This window comes from Betta splendens, chromosome 19 (assembly GCF_900634795.4).
Source record: "Betta splendens chromosome 19, fBetSpl5.4, whole genome shotgun sequence".
In the NCBI taxonomy this organism is placed as follows: domain Eukaryota; kingdom Metazoa; phylum Chordata; class Actinopteri; order Anabantiformes; family Osphronemidae; genus Betta; species Betta splendens.
The window spans coordinates 15083034-15101968 of record NC_040898.2 but is presented as its reverse complement, the minus strand read 5'-3'; the positions used below and the strand labels follow the sequence as shown (position 1 = coordinate 15101968).

The 18935-nt window shown below is 50.7% G+C and overlaps 3 protein-coding genes and 2 long non-coding RNA genes across 5 annotated transcripts; 3 read left to right on the top strand and 2 right to left on the bottom strand.

Annotated features, from left to right (window-relative positions):
• Window positions 1–463: 463 nt before the first annotated feature.
• Window positions 464–4798, bottom strand: sfxn2 (sideroflexin 2). The gene is made up of 13 exons (XM_029134320.3): window positions 4672–4798; window positions 4223–4377; window positions 2713–2891; window positions 2437–2607; window positions 2272–2370; window positions 2089–2164; window positions 1928–2013; window positions 1786–1846; window positions 1648–1714; window positions 1529–1578; window positions 1399–1448; window positions 1272–1319; window positions 464–1141 (listed from the first exon to the last, which is right to left on the bottom strand). Exons 3-13 carry the CDS (start codon window positions 2865–2867, stop codon window positions 1042–1044), a joined length of 963 nt encoding a protein of 320 aa, XP_028990153.1. The 5' UTR covers window positions 2868–2891; window positions 4223–4377; window positions 4672–4798; the 3' UTR covers window positions 464–1041.
• arl3b (ADP ribosylation factor like GTPase 3b) lies at window positions 4670–7268 on the top strand. Its single transcript, XM_029134336.3, has 6 exons — window positions 4670–4794; window positions 5254–5397; window positions 5595–5711; window positions 5806–5856; window positions 6054–6239; window positions 6316–7268. Exons 1-6 carry the CDS (start codon window positions 4792–4794, stop codon window positions 6361–6363), a joined length of 549 nt encoding a protein of 182 aa, XP_028990169.1. The 5' UTR covers window positions 4670–4791; the 3' UTR covers window positions 6364–7268.
• Window positions 7269–9945: 2677 nt separating this feature from the next.
• On the top strand, window positions 9946–12087 carry LOC121201877 (uncharacterized). Its single transcript, XR_005897059.2, has 2 exons — window positions 9946–10385; window positions 11111–12087. It is a non-coding gene; the product is annotated as an uncharacterized LOC121201877 (long non-coding RNA).
• On the bottom strand, window positions 11339–18283 carry trim8b (tripartite motif containing 8b). The gene is made up of 6 exons (XM_029134257.3): window positions 17740–18283; window positions 16010–16654; window positions 13985–14080; window positions 13637–13902; window positions 13419–13534; window positions 11339–13195 (listed from the first exon to the last, which is right to left on the bottom strand). The coding sequence occupies exons 2-6, from the start codon at window positions 16613–16615 to the stop codon at window positions 12492–12494; spliced, it is 1788 nt and encodes a 595-aa protein (XP_028990090.1). The 5' UTR covers window positions 16616–16654; window positions 17740–18283; the 3' UTR covers window positions 11339–12491.
• LOC114845836 (uncharacterized) lies at window positions 17981–18660 on the top strand. The gene is made up of 2 exons (XR_003783937.2): window positions 17981–18121; window positions 18223–18660. It is a non-coding gene; the product is annotated as an uncharacterized LOC114845836 (long non-coding RNA).
• The last annotated feature ends 275 nt before the right edge of the window (window positions 18661–18935 follow it).

Sequence of the window (18935 nt, the reverse complement as noted above, 5' to 3'; positions counted from 1 at the left end):
CAAGCGGAGCTCCGCCGAGGAGAACCTCGGCTTTGGGTCAGTGGAGCTGCTCAGAGCCAGGACAGGAGCAGATGGGGGGAAGGTGCTGTTGAATCCGATTGTTCTCCCACTAAACCCAGGAGCCGAGAGTATGTGTGGAAATGCAGACACCCTTAAACCCAGGAGGTCTTTTGGAGCTTATGAAACTGGTAAAAGGATGATACTCAGCAACAATGACCAGGTTTCCATCAGACGTGCACAAAATACTGGACTATGTGAACAATTACTGGACAGTAGCTTAGAGAAACAAGAAATATGAAACTACTTACGCCTGTTGGTTTTATTTATTTGTCACTCTTGTGCTCCTTCGCTGAGTCGTATTTCAGTATGTAGCTACTGAAGTAAAATTCACAGCGAAGGAGCACAAGAGTGAAACAGGAGTCGAGCAGATGATTTAGGTTTAATCAAAAACCCAGAAGACAGATTACCAACAGGTCTAGTTTTATTCCAGCTAATACTCAAAGTTTACACAAATGATTCACGTGTCAAACTCTCATGCACCCTTTCATCCGCGTCCTGACAGAAGAGGGCAGCATCTTCACACTCCCACACGTTCAGTGACCTCTTCAGCTTTTACATTTGCATAAACACTAATGTTTTTAAAAACTAAGTCCGGCAGCGTCGTTCCTCCTCCAACTTGGTGAAAGGCACAGATTTTAACGAGGCTCAACAAACAGAAGGAGCTTTTTCCAACACCAACGGTGATCAGCCAAAGAAAACAAGTCGACCATAAAGGACAAACCCACAGATTCAAGTTAAAGTGGAAAAGTAATGTTGCGTTCCTGAGGTGAGATCATTTGGTTTCTGCTTACAGGTCCCTCTTCAACTGTAAAGTGTAAAGTAACAGGCACAGGTCACCTACAAAAACAGAGTCAGATTAAAAAAAAAGTAAGATGAAATTAAAACCCCCACAAGCTTCACCCAGGCACAGACTGGTGGAGGGTGAAGGAACATGAAAGAGCCCGTCTGGTGTCAAACACGTGCCGATGGGGCGTCGCAGCCTCAGAGGCCTTTGTTGAAGTAGACGCGTTGAACGCTGCTCCCGTACTGAGACGCGATGGCGTCCCTCAGCTCCGGCTCCAGCTTCGACACGGCCATGGAGCTGTTTGAGATGAAGCCTTTAGTTTAGCAGCGTTTAGCGTCTCCATGGAAACCTCTTTACTGTCCGTCAGCTGGCAAACATCTGGCCATAAATCACTTGATAATTACAAGAACAAACACAGGTTTCTCACCATTGCTGAGGGAACAGGGAGCAGGCAGCCGGAACCATGAAGATCAAGCTGAAACACAAGGTTACTCTTTGACTTTGTTGTTGTGAAACACCTGTGAAATCTGCATTACACCCCCGCCTCTACTTACAACGCTCCTGCCATCATAACTTGAATCGGCCCATGGAGAAAAGTGATTCTCTGTGAAAAGGCAGAGACGTTGATACTCGACTCGAGTGGAGGCCGCGGCTGCACATGTGTAGTGAAGGGACAACTCTCACCTGCATGAACCTGAGCTTTTCCATCCTCTGCATGACGACGGGTAGAATGACTGACGGGAGGAAACAGACGCGTTAACGAGGAGGAGAATGGTGCGAGAACCGTGAACGTCCGTGCTTACTCATTCCTGGAGCCGCCATCGTAACGCGGGAGACGACCACCTGCGTGATGCCTTTCACGGCCGCTTTCTACAGAGAAGTTCACAGAGGATCAGTTCATGTGCTTGAAGGAGAACATACGAGTGTGGAGGTGCGCTGACCCTGGAGTGGCCCAGTTTGTTGCCATCCTCATCTGTGACAGCGATGCCGTTCAGAATTTCCCTGAGACAGAGGAAAGACGATGAGTCGGCCTAGCGCCACCTACAGTCACCCCCACCTCCATCACAGAGTGCACAGACTCACTGTTGCCTCATCATAGGAATGTTCACACAGTTGGCTGCTGCCACGGCTGCGAACGGGACCCAGCGAGCCACGAGAGGAGGCGCTTTCTGCAGGAGCGGGTAGAGACGTGTGGTTAGTGACACGTTACACACAGGCGCTCAGCCAACACTGGGGGCTCGGACCTTTGTGTAGAGGTTGAGTCCGACCGCGGTCGCCAGCGCGGTGCTAGTTGCAGTGACGTAGGCCACTCCAATCTGCCTGAGACACACAACAGCTGTTCACCTCTGAGCCTCACTAGCTCCAGGTCACATCACATTCACAGGTTTTAGAGTCAGTTTCGTGAAGCTGCAGGGTCCGGTTCTTACTTTGGGGTGATGGGGGAGGCGGCGTTGCGGTTCGTGTAGTTGACGAGAGCGTTGAAGGACTGATTCACCCACTGCCAGAACACCACAGCAGGAACGGTCCTGGAAAGAGGGGCTGTTCAAAGCGGGCTCGCGGTCAGACGGGGCTCACCTGCAGCGAGGCGCTACCTGTAGAACTGCAGCATGAAGCCGGTGATGGCCATGCCTCCAGGGACCTGGAAGGACATGCGGCCGATGAGGTTCATGCGGTCCCCTGTGTCCGGGTGAAAGGCGGAGTCGTACAGCTTCTTGGCGTAGTGGAGCTGCTCCTCTGTGGTGCCGGGAGGGATGGATCCTGCCCTGCAGCATCAGAGACAGAGACACGCAAAACGAACGGAAGGCACCGATCAGCTGTTTAAACTGCCCTTGTATTCACTCTGTTATCCACCGCGTCCACGTTCTTACCTGCAGCTCTCGACTAAAGCTTTGGCCTCATCCAAGCGGGAGTCGGGCAGGACCACTGTTCTGGGGTCAGTGATGTTGAAGAAGTGTTTGAGTCGGCCCATAAATGTAGTCTGGTCCCATCGTGGCGCATCGATGTCGAATGAGCTGGAAGCCATCGTGGTTCAGAGAATCTGCAGCGTCTGGACAGGATCCATAAACAGAACACGCTCAGATGCTCCGTTCATCCATCAGCTTTTACATTTATCTATTTTAACCTTAAAAGCTGTTGGGAGTTTATCTAAATGCGTGTTAATCAGTGACTACTTTCATAATCCAGTGATTTAAACCAAATGTCTAATTATATGTTGTTTCTGCCTGACAACAAATAAGCAAACTAGAGCTGCAGCGTCTCTTCAATGAATCAAGTGGTTCAGCAGAGATCAGCATCTCAGAGCTGCTCTTCTATACATTAATTCAGCCCAGCTTCAGCCTTAACTAAAGCTGCTGAAGCTGCTGTTTGCTCATAGGTGCCACTGGGTTCAAACCCAGCGTATCCCAGAATAAACACAACCTCCAGCTCCTCTCAAGGCCCAAACGTCGCTACCAATGATTGACCGCCTCCTGGTAAATGGTTCCACAGGTTGTGTTTTGGGTTTGTGCAGCTGCAGCAGTTTGCTCCTTGTTTCTTGTTTCTGGTCCAGAGGAGCCTAAAGCTGCTGAGCACAGGTTCACTCTGCGTCCAGACGTCCCAGCACACGTCAGCACTGTGGTGCCAACCCTTTCATGTTGGCTTTATAGGAAGAACAACACAAACAAGCGCCGAGAGTGTAATCAGTACCGAGCTCTGAAGGCTCATCTGCAACCGGTGGATCGTTTGTGGAGCAATAAAGTTCTGCAGAGCTTCAGGGGAAACAAAAGGAGCCCAGAAGAGAAGCATCCAGAAAGAAAATCACTAATGCATTAAAACCTGTGGTGTGATTTTGATGCACCTGCACATTAGGCAGTAAGTGTGTGTGTGTGTGTGTGTAGTATAAAACAGTATAGAAACAAAAAGGACGCGTGGACTACAGCTGCTGTTGATGTTCAGGCCACAGTTTGTGTCTAACTGGACCGGGTCTGAGTTGGACTTGTTCTATGACAAAGCTCATGCTTTCAATGGCAACCAGCTGTCCAGTAAACACACGTTCTCTCTTCTGATCTGTAATCGAAGTATGAGAAGACAACATCTCGGTAGTAAACGTGTTAAACTCACGCGTGTTTAGGCTGAACAGGAGTTGGACAAACTGGATCAGTGGGCTAGAGCGGAACCAGCACCTGGAAACCGAACTGTTGACTAACAATCGAACAGTTCTGCAACACGAGCACGTTGAGCAACTGCCTGGTTTGAAGGCGCCTAACTGGGCCACGTCCGCCACAGCTGACGCAACAGCCAGCAGGCAACCAGCGGGGGGACGCAGAACCGGGAGCAACCCGGAACCGAACCGAACCGGCACACACAGCTGCAGTCTACCGACAGAAGCACCACACGTACCTGAGCGAGCCGGGACCAGCGCCGGACAACCCCACCTGTCAGGTGAATCTCGCATGCTCTACGGGCGAGCAGTGTGCACGTGGCATAGCGTCCTCCAATCGCTAGCTAGGACGGGTGCTGCCGGAGACTTCCGGACACGTGGTTACGTTTACTTCCTGAAATAAAAGCAAATACTTTGTGTTTACTGCCAGTATGAATCATTATTTGACCGTTTGATCAAGTTACATAACTTCATGTTTGTCAATGTGTTACAATTTGTTCTGTGACTGGAACAAACAAATGCACGTGCACTAAGTTATTGGACATAAATCTTACAAACATGTGCACAAACACACTGTGTTAACTGTGTATGATTTAACGTCATGTTGCGTTCTTTTCTACTTACACAATATAACCAAGGCTTACGAAAAAAGTTTAATCTGTGACTGGATTAATGCGTAAATACTTACTTATACGTTCACAGACAGTCCCTGAATGCAGCTTGAGTTTAAGGATTGTGCGTAAGTGTGCGTCTGACGTCACCCGCCTTAGTAACCCTCGGCGGCGTCTCCAGGAGAGAAGGCAACAAGATGGTGAGTTGAATTTATCCCAATAAGGAGCCATTCACCGTAAATGTGTGTAAATAAAAAACGAACTGAAGCAACTGAGCATCTTTTCTATATCTGGTGTTTATCGACGTCCACACTCGCTGTATTAAAACGCTCAGCTGCGGACGCTGCCTTGTTGCTTGGTTCAGTTATCAGGGGAGATTAGCTTAGCATGTTTAGCTCACGTCTGCGCCCAGCGATCACATATTACTCCAGGCTCAAGACAAACCACTTGCGCTCATGTGACTGGATTCGCTGTTACTCCATATGGTGGTACCGTTAGCAAATGGCATGTACGTCATAAAAAGTGAGTAGAAATTCACCGTCTCGGCCTGTAGGTGAAGATCCGGCTGGATGAAAGGAAGGTTCCCACCGTGGACGCTCGCTGCACACTGTTCTCCTCGCAGAGGAGCATCGCCGCTCTTACTTGTTTCCGTGTTGCAGGGATTGCTGTCCATCCTGCGTAAGCTGAAGAGCACTCCAGACCAGGAGGTTCGGATACTGCTGCTGGGTCTGGACAACGGAGGGAAGACCACCCTGCTCAAACAGCTGGCGTCTGAGGACATCAGCCACATAACCCCCACACAGGTATAGGCACAAACACACAGCGAAGCTGAGTCCTGCAAACAAAGCTCTGTGGACCCACACAGGCTCAGTGTGCGTAGTTTGGACCATTGTTGCAGAACCCTTTGCTCTTCTGGCCTCCGAAGACGCAGCAGCGTCATGTTCAGGCCTGTTCTCATGTTCCTGAATAAATTTGGAACTGATCCTTGTGTTGTCTGCAGGGATTCAACATTAAGAGTGTCCAGTCTCAGGGTTTTAAACTCAACGTTTGGGACATTGGAGGCCAGAGGAAGATAAGGCCGTACTGGAGGAACTACTTCGAAAACACTGATGTACTCGTGAGTGAAACCAGAGGCACCCGACACAATAAGACTTTTTAGGCATTCACATTAATGTTTTCTGAAAGGGAAGTAAACTCACACTGTGTTCCAGATTTACGTCATTGACAGTGCTGACAGGAAGAGGTTTGAAGAAACGGGACAGGTACGTGTCAGGAAGTAGATCTGTTTACTTTACAAACTGTAAAACACAAAGATCAAGTTCTTTCACTTAACACACGTGGCTCCTTGTGTTCCTGTGAACAGTACAAATTATGCAACACTGGACTTCCTCCTGCTTATAGAGAATTTTTTGTGTTTGATTTCATCCAGGACCAAACGGTGTGTGTTTGTTTGTTGCAGGAGCTGGCTGAGCTGTTGGATGAAGAGAAGCTGAGCGGAGTTCCTGTGCTGATCTTTGCAAACAAGCAGGACCTGCTGACGGCCGCCCCTGCTTCCGAGATCGCAGAGGGGCTCAATCTGCACACCATTCGAGATCGCATGTGGCAGATCCAGTCCTGCTCTGCCATCACCGGCGAGGGCATTCAGGTGAGTTGAGCGTTTTCACACGATTTCATCTTCCTTTAATTTCTCGTTCTCATTGTGCTTCTGTCTTCCATTTTAGGAGGGAATGAACTGGGTCTGCAAAAGCGTCAACTCCAAGAAAAAGTAGCTTCACTACTACTTCGCAGAAGGATCAACAGACACACACACACTGAGAACACATGGCAGCCTCCTGAGCCTTAGTATGATTGGATATACCTGTGAATGTAAACACTACTAATCCAACACGGACTGTTCACCCCCCTACGTAGCTGTGCTGCTGACGTTTACTAATCTCAGCACATCTGCAGAGATGAGGGGAAAGGGCGGTTGACCAAACACCAACCCACTCCACATCTGCACGCTTCTCGCTGGCCAGTGTCTGCTACCAGTCACCACCCTCAACCTCAAACATTCCCATTAACCTGCTGTCTTGCCATTGGAATTGCAGCTCATCCTAGAAGCCCCTAACCCTGTACTACCCCTAAAATCTTTATTTCCTCCACCTCATTCCAACAGACGTGTTTTTTATCATTCCACCATGGCTGTCAGTGCTTTTCCTGCTATGGCTCAGTTTAACGTGAGGTATATTTTTGTATTAGTTTTATTTATGCAGGAATTGAGCATAGAGAGCTTTTAAAACAATGTGTACTGTGTCTCATTTCAAGGCCGTTGGAGAATCCACTTTTCCCCACTAAACATGACTGTACATGTTAATATGTATAATAAATGAAATGGTTAAGAAGAACTACACTTTTGGATCAACTGTAAATAGCTCGGCCCTGTGCTCATACATTACATCATGCAGCTGTTATAGAGGATTCGTTAACCTGCTGTAGTCTATAATGTATGTATCTAATGTCCTGGCAGATTTTTAACAGGTGTGAACTGTAGGTCCCAATGCATTTCTCTGTGCACTTTGGGTTAGTGGGAGAATTTCCTCTTTGGATTTATTCTTTTGATATTGTTGTATGTAACGTGTTCAGGACTGAAGGTTCTTTATGCCAATAAAAAGGCGAACGGAAAACTTCAGAACTCATGTTCTAATTACTGCACTGACAGGTTTGAGTTTCCTCCCTCTTTCGTTCAGGGACATTTCTTGGTTTGTGGTCACAGCAGGTGGAGTCAGCTGTTCACAACAGAAGCCCAACAGCTGATGGGAAGTGAATCAGTCAGGGTCCACGTCAGGAGCCAAATATGCAGATTTGTACTGCGCAAAAGTTAAGCAAGCATTCATTTTGCTGAGGGTTGAGACAATATTTAAATAAACTATAACTGTAGATAAAACAGTAGAGTCAGCAACTAGAAACAAACTATACGCTCATTTTCATGTTTAACAAACTATACGCTCATTTTCATGTTTAACAGCATCACTGAGCGTTTTAAATACAGGAGTATAATTCCATGAAGACACGGATGATAAATCTTGCAGGCGTTTCGTGCTGTTGCCAGATTGTTAGCTAATACAGAAAAACCCTCAATCCGTGAACGCATCCCTTGGTCACGCGCCACGTGTCTGACCAATCACGTTAGCTAGATGATAGTCGACCAATCACGTTCGACTTGGCGCAACATACAATCCGTCTGCGCTAGGCGCTTGAATCCAGTGATGCTTAAGGAGTTCGTCTGACGTCACTGTAGTTTGTTTTAACGTGTTTAAGATGTACCGTGGTTGATAAAACAGCTGTAGATGTGTTTTAGGGAATACGCAGGTATTATTTGTCACGGTTTTATGCCAGAGGGAAATTGCTATGCCCTCTTATGATCGCTTTCACGGATAGAAGGAAAAGTATTATCAGAACAGACATGTAATATATGTATAAATATAAAAATAAATATGTATAAATAAACTCCTGCTGCAGACATATACACACATATGTATTTACTCTGCCACACAGATACAGATCAACACTTACAGACAGAAGAGTTGTACAGGCTGATGGCACACACACACACACACACACACACACACACACACACACACACACACACACACACACACACACACACACACACACACACACACACACTTCTCCAGTTGGGTTTAGTTTTGGCTGGTTTTATTATTGCTCAGATGAATGTTTCTGTCCTGTGTTACTGTCTGTGGAGTTTCTAAGTCTCTTTTTTCAGTAATATCACAGATATTTTTGGAGTGTGTCATTGATGACCTGACTCATTCAGTTCTTTAAAGTGCTGTCAAGAGCACATCCGTGTGTAGGTGGGAGGAAAGCTGTTGTTCTTTGTCTTAATGCATCTTGAACACAATTTCAAACATTTCAAGTAAATAACAAACAACTGGGTCCAGAAGCTGCTGCGGCTTTATTACAGTGATGACACTGACTTCTACTTCTACTGCTGTGGCTAAATGGGTTTTGAAGGCTCTTGTTTAAAGGAGCAGCAGCTTTTTCACTGAGCTGATCCAAAGTGCATCCAGGTCATAAACTGTGGCGCCGGTGGGCACGCGTGTGGGACCAGCAGCGCTGCGATGGCTCTTTTACTGGTGCAGGTCTTTGGCAGCTCAGTTCTGTGAACGGCCTCTGCTCCTGCGCTCACAAAGGTCCTCGTTGTCTGGTCCAGACAGAATGTTCTCCTATTGTTCCTCGGTTCTGGCTCTAAACTCAGATTACTTCTGACACAGCGCTGTGGAAAAGGTGATGCGCGCTGGATGACACATTTAGAGACACGGAGCCGTAAATGAAGAGTGAGACTTTTGGCTGAGGCTGTCGTGCTAATTTTGAAGCAGCTGGAAAGTTCAGCTCAATGTGCGGTGACGTCATTGGCACTCGACAGCGGTAACAGCGCCCCCTGCGGCCAAACACCGTGGAAGACGGAACCAACGTGATGACGATTAATAAAAGCGTTAATGATAAGATGACAATTCAGCGGTTATGAGCTAATTCATCAGAACTAAGAAGGATCTGATAGGAGTGGTTTTTGATAAATGTATAATTTAGGCCTGACTGTACTTCTACTGCTGTGGCTAAATGGAATAAATGGACTAAATGGGTGGCGGAAACAGAACAGCTGTTTTCTTGTTTCACTGTGATTTGATGCAGATTTAGACGGTGATTTCATTATTCATGCAACCTGAAACTGTTGCTCTCCAGGAAAACGGTACCTGGGGAACTCATGTTTTAATGTGGTAACAAAACACAGTCTGCATATTATTAGACTATGAGTGGAGGAGCGACGTAACGGCAAAGGGAGGCTGATTTACAAATGACTAACACTCTGTGCTGTCCCTAAATGCATCACAAGCCATGTCAAAGCCGCAGCTTAGAGCCAACTCACACTTTCATTATGAGTCGAAGATGAAAAATGTTCCTTCCCTCATAGAATTGACTAATCAAACCTTTGTACCTTGGAGTTAGTTTAATCAGTTAAAAGAAGCTTTTCTCCCTTCAGTGTGTGTGTGTGTGTGTGTGTGTGTGTGTGTGTGTGTGTGTGTGTGTGTGTGCGCGCGTGTGTGCGTGGTTGTGCGCGGTTGTGTGTGCGTGTGTTTGTGAATGTGTGTGTGCGTTTGTGTGCGTGGTTGTGTGTGCGTGTGTTTGTGAATGTGTGTGTGCGTTTGTGTGCGTGGTTGTGTGTGGGTGTGTTTGTGAATGTGTGTGTGCGTTTGTGTGCATGGTTGTGTGTGCGTGTGTGTGTGAATGTGTGTGTGCGTTTGTGTGCGTGGTTGTGTGTGGGTGTGTTTGTGAATGTGTGTGTGCGTTTGTGTGCGTGGTTGTGTGTGGGTGTGTTTGTGAATGTGTGTGTGCGTTTGTGTGCATGGTTGTGTGTGCGTGTGTGTGTGCATGCGTTTCAGAGGCGCCACACCATGATCCTCTGTGTCAGTGATACGAAGGCACCCGATCAGCCGCCCTCCTTCCCCCACGGAGCAGACAGCTGTTCAGCAGCTGTGCACAAGTGTGAGGGGCGCGTGTGTCGGTGTGTGGCAGGACGTGGAGGACAGAACGGCAGCTCTGTAACTCACGCTCACCTCTGACCCTCCTCAGCGCCTCTGCTGAGGTTTGCTGACGCAGCGACAAACAGGCGAAGAGGCAGCAGGAAGACGAGGGCGGAGCAGCTGAAACGGCTGTTTTTACGTGTCCACCAACCGCTGATGTCACGGAGGGAAAGAGAGGGCGTTTAGAAACGAGCAGAATGACTGAGGTGGGTTAAAGCTGACAGTCACCATCGGTGGCGCCGTCCTCCATTTTAGGGTGTTGTCGTTATTTGCCTAATGCTGCTACTGGGACCACATTTTGCCTCAGGCCAAAGCAGAGTGAACTCGTTTCCCAGGAAGTGACCGTGAACCACACTATCTAAACATGGAATGCCTGTTCCTCATCACTTCTGCTGAGGAACAAGAGGTGGAAAATGTGAACGCTGGCTTTTATCTCCTCCACTAGTTTTTCTAAGTCTCCTTTCGCGTTCGCTTGAACACAAACACACAGAGGATCATCCCTGGATGTGAACAGGATTTAGGCTCAAAGTGCTGCGTAGGGAGAAGCTTAATGGGGCCGAGGTGGACTGGTCTCAGGACACGTTCTCTACATCCTGTTCTCCCTCTGCAGGCCTCCACCCACAGACTTCATGAACACCACGATAGTTCAAGTTGTCTTTAAGTGCATCTTTGCTGCAATAACGAGCCTCTAAAGTTAAATAAAAGCAGCCGATGAACAAAGTGAGAAAACGGCAGCCAGGCATAATATTTGCACATTTATGAGGAAGAGCAGAGATTGTGTGAAAGGTACAAGTGGGAGGATGCAGATTTGTTTTACAGTCATATGAAAACTGAGCAGATGACGGTGTCATGGTGGAAACAAACCGTTTCAGTGAAGACTCAGAGCAAAGCTGGTTAGAAACAAACGATTAACCCCATTAATCTGTTTTAGCTCCAGAACCTGATGTTCGATGGTTCGTCACACATCAGCAGAGGGACGTTGGCATCGGCGCTTGTTCGGTTCCACGTTGACGTGAAACAGCTGCAGTCTGACGTCGACCAGCATCAACCTGTGCTTTAAATGACTGAGCCACGGCCTTCACCGTGACTCAGACCTGAGGGCTGATCCCAGAGCAGCTGAGGAGGCGGCTGATGCCCACACAAACAGGCGACAGTGGACTGCTTTAAATCTGCTGTTTATTTGGAACCCTCCTCCAAATCACATCTGTAATTTTTCCATTTCACAAAATATTTACAAAAAAAAGATAAGTTTTGTTGTTGTTTTTTTAATCTGTCTCCCGTCGACCGTAACAGAGTTAGAGTTCGAATCAATGCTTACAACCTGCAGTCCAGTCTGTCTTAGAAAAGGTTAATGCAAAAACTTCCCACTCGTCTTTTCTTTCATACACTCATTCTAAAACTGCCCAGTTCCCCCGACCGCCGTTCTCCTTTTTGAGTGCTTTAAAAAACCCAACTCGTCCCCGCGTGCGTTCAGCTGCAAACAGGAAGCTGAGAGCTCATGTGCTTTATTGAGAGGAAGTGACATCTTTGCCCTGCAGGAAGTACAACTCCAGCATCATCAGATCCTCCAGATGCTCCACTGGTTTGTCTTTTTGTCTCCAACACAAGAGTCTGTCGGGAGAAGAAGGAACCTACACATGTACCAAATAACAAAGTCAGAATAATTACTAAACGGAAACGCTCTTTTCCAGGTGAACATTTCCGGTCCTAAGGAAACCTGTGGGTCAGCGTCTGTAGTCCAGGCATAAAGGCGTCCACAAGTGCATTGTGGGTATTCCATGGAAGAGCATTTTGTGTTCAAGCCGTACAATCCATCCCTGAACGTAGCGAAGAACGGAAGAAGTGCCATGATGCTAGAAATCAAGAGACACAAAGAGGCCGGAGCCTCTTTTTTTTTTTTTTAAAGATCTATCAAACAAAGTCAGTCGGGCAGAAAAACATGAACTAGTACAAGTGGAGGGACGACTACATGGAAACATGAGACACTAACGTGAAAGCTCAACACTGAGTGGTATTATTTGCCATCGCTTCAGCCTCAGAAGCAGAAGAGACGCGATCGTTCCTAAAGTTTATCCTTTCTCAACGCTCTGTCTTTTTCCTCGTTCACGTCTAAAACACGAGCTCTTTACGCTTTTTTCATATGATACACTACGTAAAACAATAAGCAAAGTAAAAACATAAAAAAGCTCAGTGAGATCAACCCTGCCCCCGAATCTGAGTGGATATTAACACGTATTTCGTGTGTCTGTAGTTGTGGTTCAGCGGTTAATGAGTCGTGAGCGTGTGCTAGCTTGGTCGGTGTCTCTGTGGCGTTAACTGGTCACGTAGTGCTTTGTGGACGGCTGTCCGTACAGCCCGTAGAAATCTGCATGTCTGTGCGTCTGCGAGGCGTCTATCCAGTCCCTCACTGCCAGGCCCTGCATGGACGGCCCCCCGGAGGCCAGGCCGGGCGGAGGGGGGTAGTCCTGGGCGCTGACCCAGGGAAAGGAGCCTGAGCGCGGGTACGGCGGGTGGCTGCGGTGGCCGGACACCGAGGGCACGCCGGAGCAGTAGCAGTTATCCATGGTACACACCAGGATCTTACGGCCGCCGTACTGCGGCAGCACGGCCTGCTGGGAGGAGTGCGAGGAGCCGCTGCCTCCGGGAGGAAAGTGGGAGGAGCCGAACACGGAGCCTGAATGGTGGTTGGAGAGGGAGCCGCTCCCGCTGCCCGTGCCGCCGCCCTCACTGATGTGAGGCGGGCCGCACGGGCCGAGGGCCGGCTGGTTGGTGGACTGGCCCTCGCCGGGGGCGGAGCCGGCGCCCAGGTACGGCTGCTTCGCTATCGATGAGGAAGATGAGGAGGAGGAGGAGGAGGAGGAGTCCTTGAAACCCGGAGCGGCAGCTTTTCCAACATTCCCGGTTCCTTCTGGAAAGGCTGCGGAATGCTTCCGCTTCTCCGCTCCAGAGCCGGAGCTCTGACCGCTGGGATAAGCAGGAACAGACTGGAGAAAGCTGGAGGGAGGGGTGACGGGAACTGGGGAAGAGAACAGGCGAAAGAAAACATCATAAGTGTCATGTTTAATGTTTAAACTGCTGCTCGTATTCTGATCCCGTTGTGGAGGGTTTGATCCTGCTTCTGTTGAGCTCACCCTCCAGCACCCAGCATGCTGCAGTACCAACTCCTGCTGTGCGGATCAGATCCAGACTTGATCAATGTCATCGAACCCTAATAATTCATATACTTCCTGTGTGTTTACCTTCCAGCGTTCTCTTCAAGCTCTTCTCTCTTTTGGAGACTTCTGAGAGGAAAAGCTTCGAGTTCAGATTTCCGACTTTGTAAGGAGGGAGACTGGTGCCCACGCACGCGTTAGACCTGCAACGAGCGCCAAGAAACATGCAAGGTTCAGCATGAGACGTGTGTGTGGAGCCTGCAAAACCGGACACGCTGCGCATCCTGGGTCGACGGTTCTCTGACCTGTCTGTGAGGATTTTAACGGGTTTGGTGTTTTTCATGAAGCTCAGTTCCTCCGCTTTGCCGAAGGCCGTGTGGATGGAGCTCAGCAGCTTCTGAGCCTCCATGCGCTGCTCCCCCAGAGCCAGAATCTGGGCAGTGTTCTCCTGGCAGAACCGAGACTGAGCCCGGTCCAGAGCCTCCTGCGCGCGGCGGAGGTCGTCCTCCAGGAGCTGGTGCATCCGCTGGTACTGCAGACGCACCTCCTCCTTGAGCTCACACACGCGGTCCTGCAGAGACAGAGACACGTCAACACCGTGAAAACCTCAAGTCTAGACCCAGTGGAACCGTGCAGTCAGAGCTGGAACCAACCTCCATCGCACACTTGTCAGAGTCGAGCTTGCAGAGCTGCTCCTCGATCTCCTGCACCCGCTCCTCCACGCGCTCCTGCTGCCGCAGCAGGGTTTGCTGTGAGGTGGGAACGACACAAAGGAGAGAAGGAAAAGTCTTAGGCTCCGAGCACTTGTGACCTCTGCTACCAGCGGCATCCCCTCCCCACGACATATCAGGACCTGGGCGCTGGCTAATTTAGGCTCCATCCAACACACATTCCCTTTGGGTGAAGAGGGAGGGGACGCTGTCATAGCAACCAACAGCTATTCTGTGTTTGCATTAGTGAGTGAGGACTCATGTTGGGGGAGCTGAGGTGGATAAATGAGCGCCGGGAGGCTGCTCTCTCCCTCAATGAACCTCCTCCACGCTCTGCGAGCTGCAGCCGTGTTGTAGCAACAGTTGTTACTTCTGGGAGGACGATGGCATCTGCACCAGCGCCTGCTCAGGCCAAACTGGGACGACTGGCCGCCTCAGCTGGAGCCAGAAAAAAGGGCTCCCAAAGGCTCCCACATCAGTCTGTTACACATGGACAAGTCAGTTACAACATTGGTTTTACTCAAAACCCCGAGGAACCCACAGGACGATGATTCTCTCATCAACGTCATCCGTGATATTTATTCATCTGCCCAAACAGCAGCTGATCTGATAGGAATCCCTCTGAGCCCACATGGGTGGATCACTGCCCCACATACAACACGCTGTGACCTGGTTGTGCTGAGTCGGGCTCCGAGCAGAAGCCAGGGGAACGCCAGCGTGGAAGGAGCTGAAGCTTCCCACAGGGCAGGAGCCAGTGTGTGTGTGTGTGTGTGTGTGTGTGTGTGTGGGGGGGGGGGGGGGGGGGGGGGGGTCGCTAGCTGTCATTTCACCACAGCGTCTCTCCAATCAGAGTTATCAGAGCAGGGGAACACAGCCGGGGGGGAGGTCAGCCCTCACCGGCAGCGGCTGGTGTGAATATGGTGCTGGTGGTGACGGAGGTGACGGCAGGGGAGGAGCTGCAGGGAGGAGGGTGGGGGTCCACTCAACATTCCTTCATCAGGCTCAACACGGAGGCGGCGTTCTGAAAACATTCCGGATCAGACGTCAGACTAGTTCAAGTCAAACTAGTGGCAGCTCCCAATAAACCGTTAATACGTTTTAATGCAACTCCTTGTTTCTATGTATCTGGGGGAATGACCTTCCTGGTTGTCCACTCCATGAAGCCGAGTCATAGCAACAGGAAATACAGCCCGTCACGGTACGACCCACATCTGAACCGGGTCTTTGACCAAATACCGGCTCCCTGCGACTGGGAGAAACCAGGCTCAGCCGAAGCCCGGACGACAGGAGGTCAATAAGAGGGAAGCAAAGCGCAGAAATCAGGTGACGAATCACTTTAACCCCCCGTCTCCCCCCGTCTCCCCCCGTCTCCCCCGCCTCCCCCACCCCCGCCTCCCCCACCGGACCCTTGAGCGAGGATGCACCTGTGCTGGGGAGATAAGGCCACGAGGGCCCCTCATTGTTCCACACTCGGCCGCATTGTTTGTCATTCCACCAGATGAGAACAGACGCTGGAGTGGATCACAACAGAACAGATAGAGTCCGACACGAGCGCTGAGGGCGTCCAAACTGCAGTTGTTCCTTCAAACGGGAAACTGTGCTTCTGTAACGTGACGCAAACAGATGAGCAGATCACAGAGGGGAGAACGGGGACCGATGGAGACGCGATGGAGTCCGTTACGACTGCGCGTCTGGATTCAGCCTGTGTTCACCTGGTTCTGCAGGTGGAGCCGCAGCGAACCCATTCCATTATGTGTGGATCTATGGATTACTGCCTGATGCAGCAGAGGCCTCTGCCCTCCAACCAGGGCTCATGTCTTCAAACGCCCGGGTTTGTGTTGACCAACAGCCCAAAGACACAGGAAAACACCAAACCGCCTGCGAGAACCCCTGCGGACCCCTCTTCCCCGTGAGCCGCTACCTGAACTGTGACACCACGCTGGACCCGGACGGGGCGGCGGCTCTTACCCGGATGTCGTTGCGGCGCAGCTCCACGTCGGTGACGGCGTGGCCGTGGCCGGGGTGGCAGCGGGCGAAGCAGCAGTACTGGCACACGGCCGTGTGCTCGGCCTCGCAGTGGTACAGCCGGTACTCGTCGTGCTGCGGGCAGGTCCAGGACTTCAGCGCCTCCGCCTCCACCAGCAGGTGGCCCAGCGCCGAGCACGGCTGCTGCAGGTGCGTCTGCACGTGGGACTGGCAGCAGGGCGCGTTGCAGCGCAGGCACACCTTGGCGGCGGGCAGCGGCGGGCCGCGGCGGCACAGGATGCACTGCAGCGCCGGCGCGCCCGCCTTCTCCACGCTCAGAGCGTTGTACTTCTCCACGATGTTGGACAGCTTGTGGTTCTTCTCCAGGCCCGGCTTCTGCGTGTACGCGTGGTTGCACTCGGGGCAGCGGGCCAGAGACGAGTCTTTGGCCCAGGCCTCGCTGATGCAGCCGCGGCAGAAGTTGTGCTTGCAGGGCAGCTGGATGGGATCGGAGAACACGTGCAGGCAGATGGGGCAGATGAGCTCCTCCTCGAAGCAGTTCCTCCACGTCTCAGCCATGTCGGAGGCCATGGCGACGCGCGTGGGCATGCACGATCAGCCGCCGAGCCTGTCCGGACCTCCGGGCCTCTGTCTCGGAACAGGAAACCCGATTCTCTCAAAAAGAGGCTTGAGAGAGAAAGAGCAGCCTGTGTTTCGAGCCTTGTGACCGAGTCAGACTGGAGCTTATTGCAGCAGCCTGACGGCAAATTCCAGAGGATTGATCAGGCAGGATGACAACACCTTGACGGCTTCAGCAGCCGCGGAGGCTGACGTACGGATTACAGTAAACGGTGCTTTCCTCGCCTGTGACTCACGCGGGGCCGCTCCGGGTTCACGGGCCTCCAGGAAGCGCAGAAGCCCGTCAGTCACGTGTAAACCACCGAACGCAAACACGGCGCAGAGAAGCAACGTCCACGCGCCGATTTGTATCGATCCACACGGGCAGACACTCGATCCGCCACAGGCCGCTAATCTGGAGCTGCCTTCACGTCACCGTCGGATTATGATCGACTGGGCCGATTCAGACAAACAACCGAGGCATGAGAAGCATGAGAGGACTGGCCCGGTCCACACCCACACACGGCCGACGAACGTGGATCTGCCTGATCAGAACCTCAAGGACGCCTGGATGCGAGAACGGGCGCGACGCAACGCGGCGCTTTTGTCCGCGGAATCACGAGAAAAGCAGCGCTTTAATTACCCACGGGCAGCGAACGGCACACGTCCCTCCGGCCTCCGCCTGACATAAACGCCACAGGCTCGCCTGCCTCTCTGTACACAAGGCCTCGGCGTCCTCCTCGGCCCGTGTTCTGTCGACAACAAAGGCCTGGAAATGTCCCCGAACGCCAAATCACAGCCGGCCCATCGCTCCCAGCCCGTTCACTGCGTTCCTAATCGCTTTAATAGTCGAGTCCCGCTCCTGCGCGCAAAACAAAGGCTTTTAGGATCCGCAGGAATGTCGGTGGCTGTTGCAGAGCCCGTCGGTCCCCTCCCGCGTCCACGCATCCATCAAACGTCTCCCGAGCCCGAGATTTGCTCGTTTTATCGATATTTCCAGCCGGCTTTGTCTCGTTTAGGCTAAAGTCCGCACCGTCGTCGCTTGTGGCCGCCTCGGCCTTTGGCGAACATCGCATTTATCCACTTCCTTATCTCGATTAAATCGCGTAAATTACCTCAGACGTCACCTCACCATGTTCTGGCCCGGCGCAGGTACCGATCCACGGAACACGGGCTCCGCGCTAAGCTACAGTCCGTGGTGCTCATTAGTCTTAAAGGTCGCCATATTTGTGTATTTTACCAGTAAAAATACAAAATATACCCCGCGAGCCTTAAAGGGGACGTCGCCGCTGTCCTTGTTAGCTGTCATCAGCCATCTTGCAAATACTCATTTAAAACACAGCCGGCTGCTTCCACCGCAGCTGCGTCGACCTCAGCGTTGAGTCCTCGGATCGTTTCAGATGTGAAAACAGGCTTTTATCGGTGCTGTGGCTCCGCAGCTCCAGTCTCCGCGCGAGGCCTTTTCAGTGGAGCCGCCTGATCCGGCCGAAGAGTCCGGTGAGAGTCGACTCCGCGGTTCATAAAGTCCGATCATGAATAATAATAATGCATTCGCTCCTTCTCCTCCTCTTCCTCCTCCTTCACACTGTGTCGGTCAGGCTTTGGCGACGGGAGGAATGCAACCGAACCGGACGAGCCCCAGAGTCAGCGACAAGGAACCTGCAGGCTGAACCACGTACATCCGGCGATGCCTTTCAAAATAAAGCTCCCCCGTCCTGATCAGGACCAGGGTGTCGATGCACACGTTATGACGTTTTTTGTGTTTGTTGCTCAGTTTGTGGTCTTCTTCTTTGCAGTTTACTGGGGTGTGTAGATCCATTCGGTGATTTTGCATCCGTGTAGTCAGTCATTTAGTATCTCAGGGGTCAGTGTTGGCGTGTCTTTGTACCCTTTGTGCGTCTCTTTGTGTTTGCTTTGCATGTTCTTACTCTCGTTTTGGTATTTTTGCATTTCTGCAACATGTCTGGTCTCAGTGTTGTTCATATCTGATTGATTGAATTTTGACCTTTAAAGAATAAATCTTTGTTTGACAACGATTAATGTGGTAGTTTTGCTCTGTTCATGACTAAATTAATACAGGTATCATTCTTTATTATTGCTATTTGTGATCATATGAAACGGTGAGTGTCGTGTGTATAGGCGCCATTTGAATCGTAGGTTCCTGCCTTTGAAGCCGATTCTGAGCTGAAACAATGGCCAGGAGTCACAAACTAAAGCAGCGTTTTTATTCTCGCCTTTATTTTGAAATTCATTCGCAGCGCTTCCTCTATGATTCAGGCTCTCTCCAGCTGGTTTGACAGATTCTGAGCAG

Bases quoted from the DNA above. Each gene is read 5' to 3' on its own strand.
- sfxn2 (XM_029134320.3), bottom strand. From the start codon at position 2,867: ATGGCTTCCAGCTCATTCGACATCGATGCGCCACGATGGGACCAGACT. The intron at 2,608-2,712 runs GTAAGAACGTGG...CTGATGCTGCAG, and splicing joins GCTTTAGTCGAGAGCTGCAG to GGCAGGATCCATCCCTCCCG. The intron at 1,715-1,785 runs GTCAGCGCACCT...ACTTCTCTGTAG, and splicing joins ACAAACTGGGCCACTCCAGG to AAAGCGGCCGTGAAAGGCAT.
- arl3b (XM_029134336.3), top strand. The intron at 5,398-5,594 runs GTATAGGCACAA...TGTTGTCTGCAG, and splicing joins GCCACATAACCCCCACACAG to GGATTCAACATTAAGAGTGT. The intron at 5,712-5,805 runs GTGAGTGAAACC...ACTGTGTTCCAG, and splicing joins TCGAAAACACTGATGTACTC to ATTTACGTCATTGACAGTGC.
- trim8b (XM_029134257.3), bottom strand. From the start codon at position 16,615: ATGCCCACGCGCGTCGCCATGGCCTCCGACATGGCTGAGACGTGGAGG. The intron at 13,903-13,984 runs GTTGGTTCCAGC...CTGTCTCTGCAG, and splicing joins CTGACAAGTGTGCGATGGAG to GACCGCGTGTGTGAGCTCAA. The intron at 13,535-13,636 runs GTCAGAGAACCG...CGCTCGTTGCAG, and splicing joins GTTAAAATCCTCACAGACAG to GTCTAACGCGTGCGTGGGCA.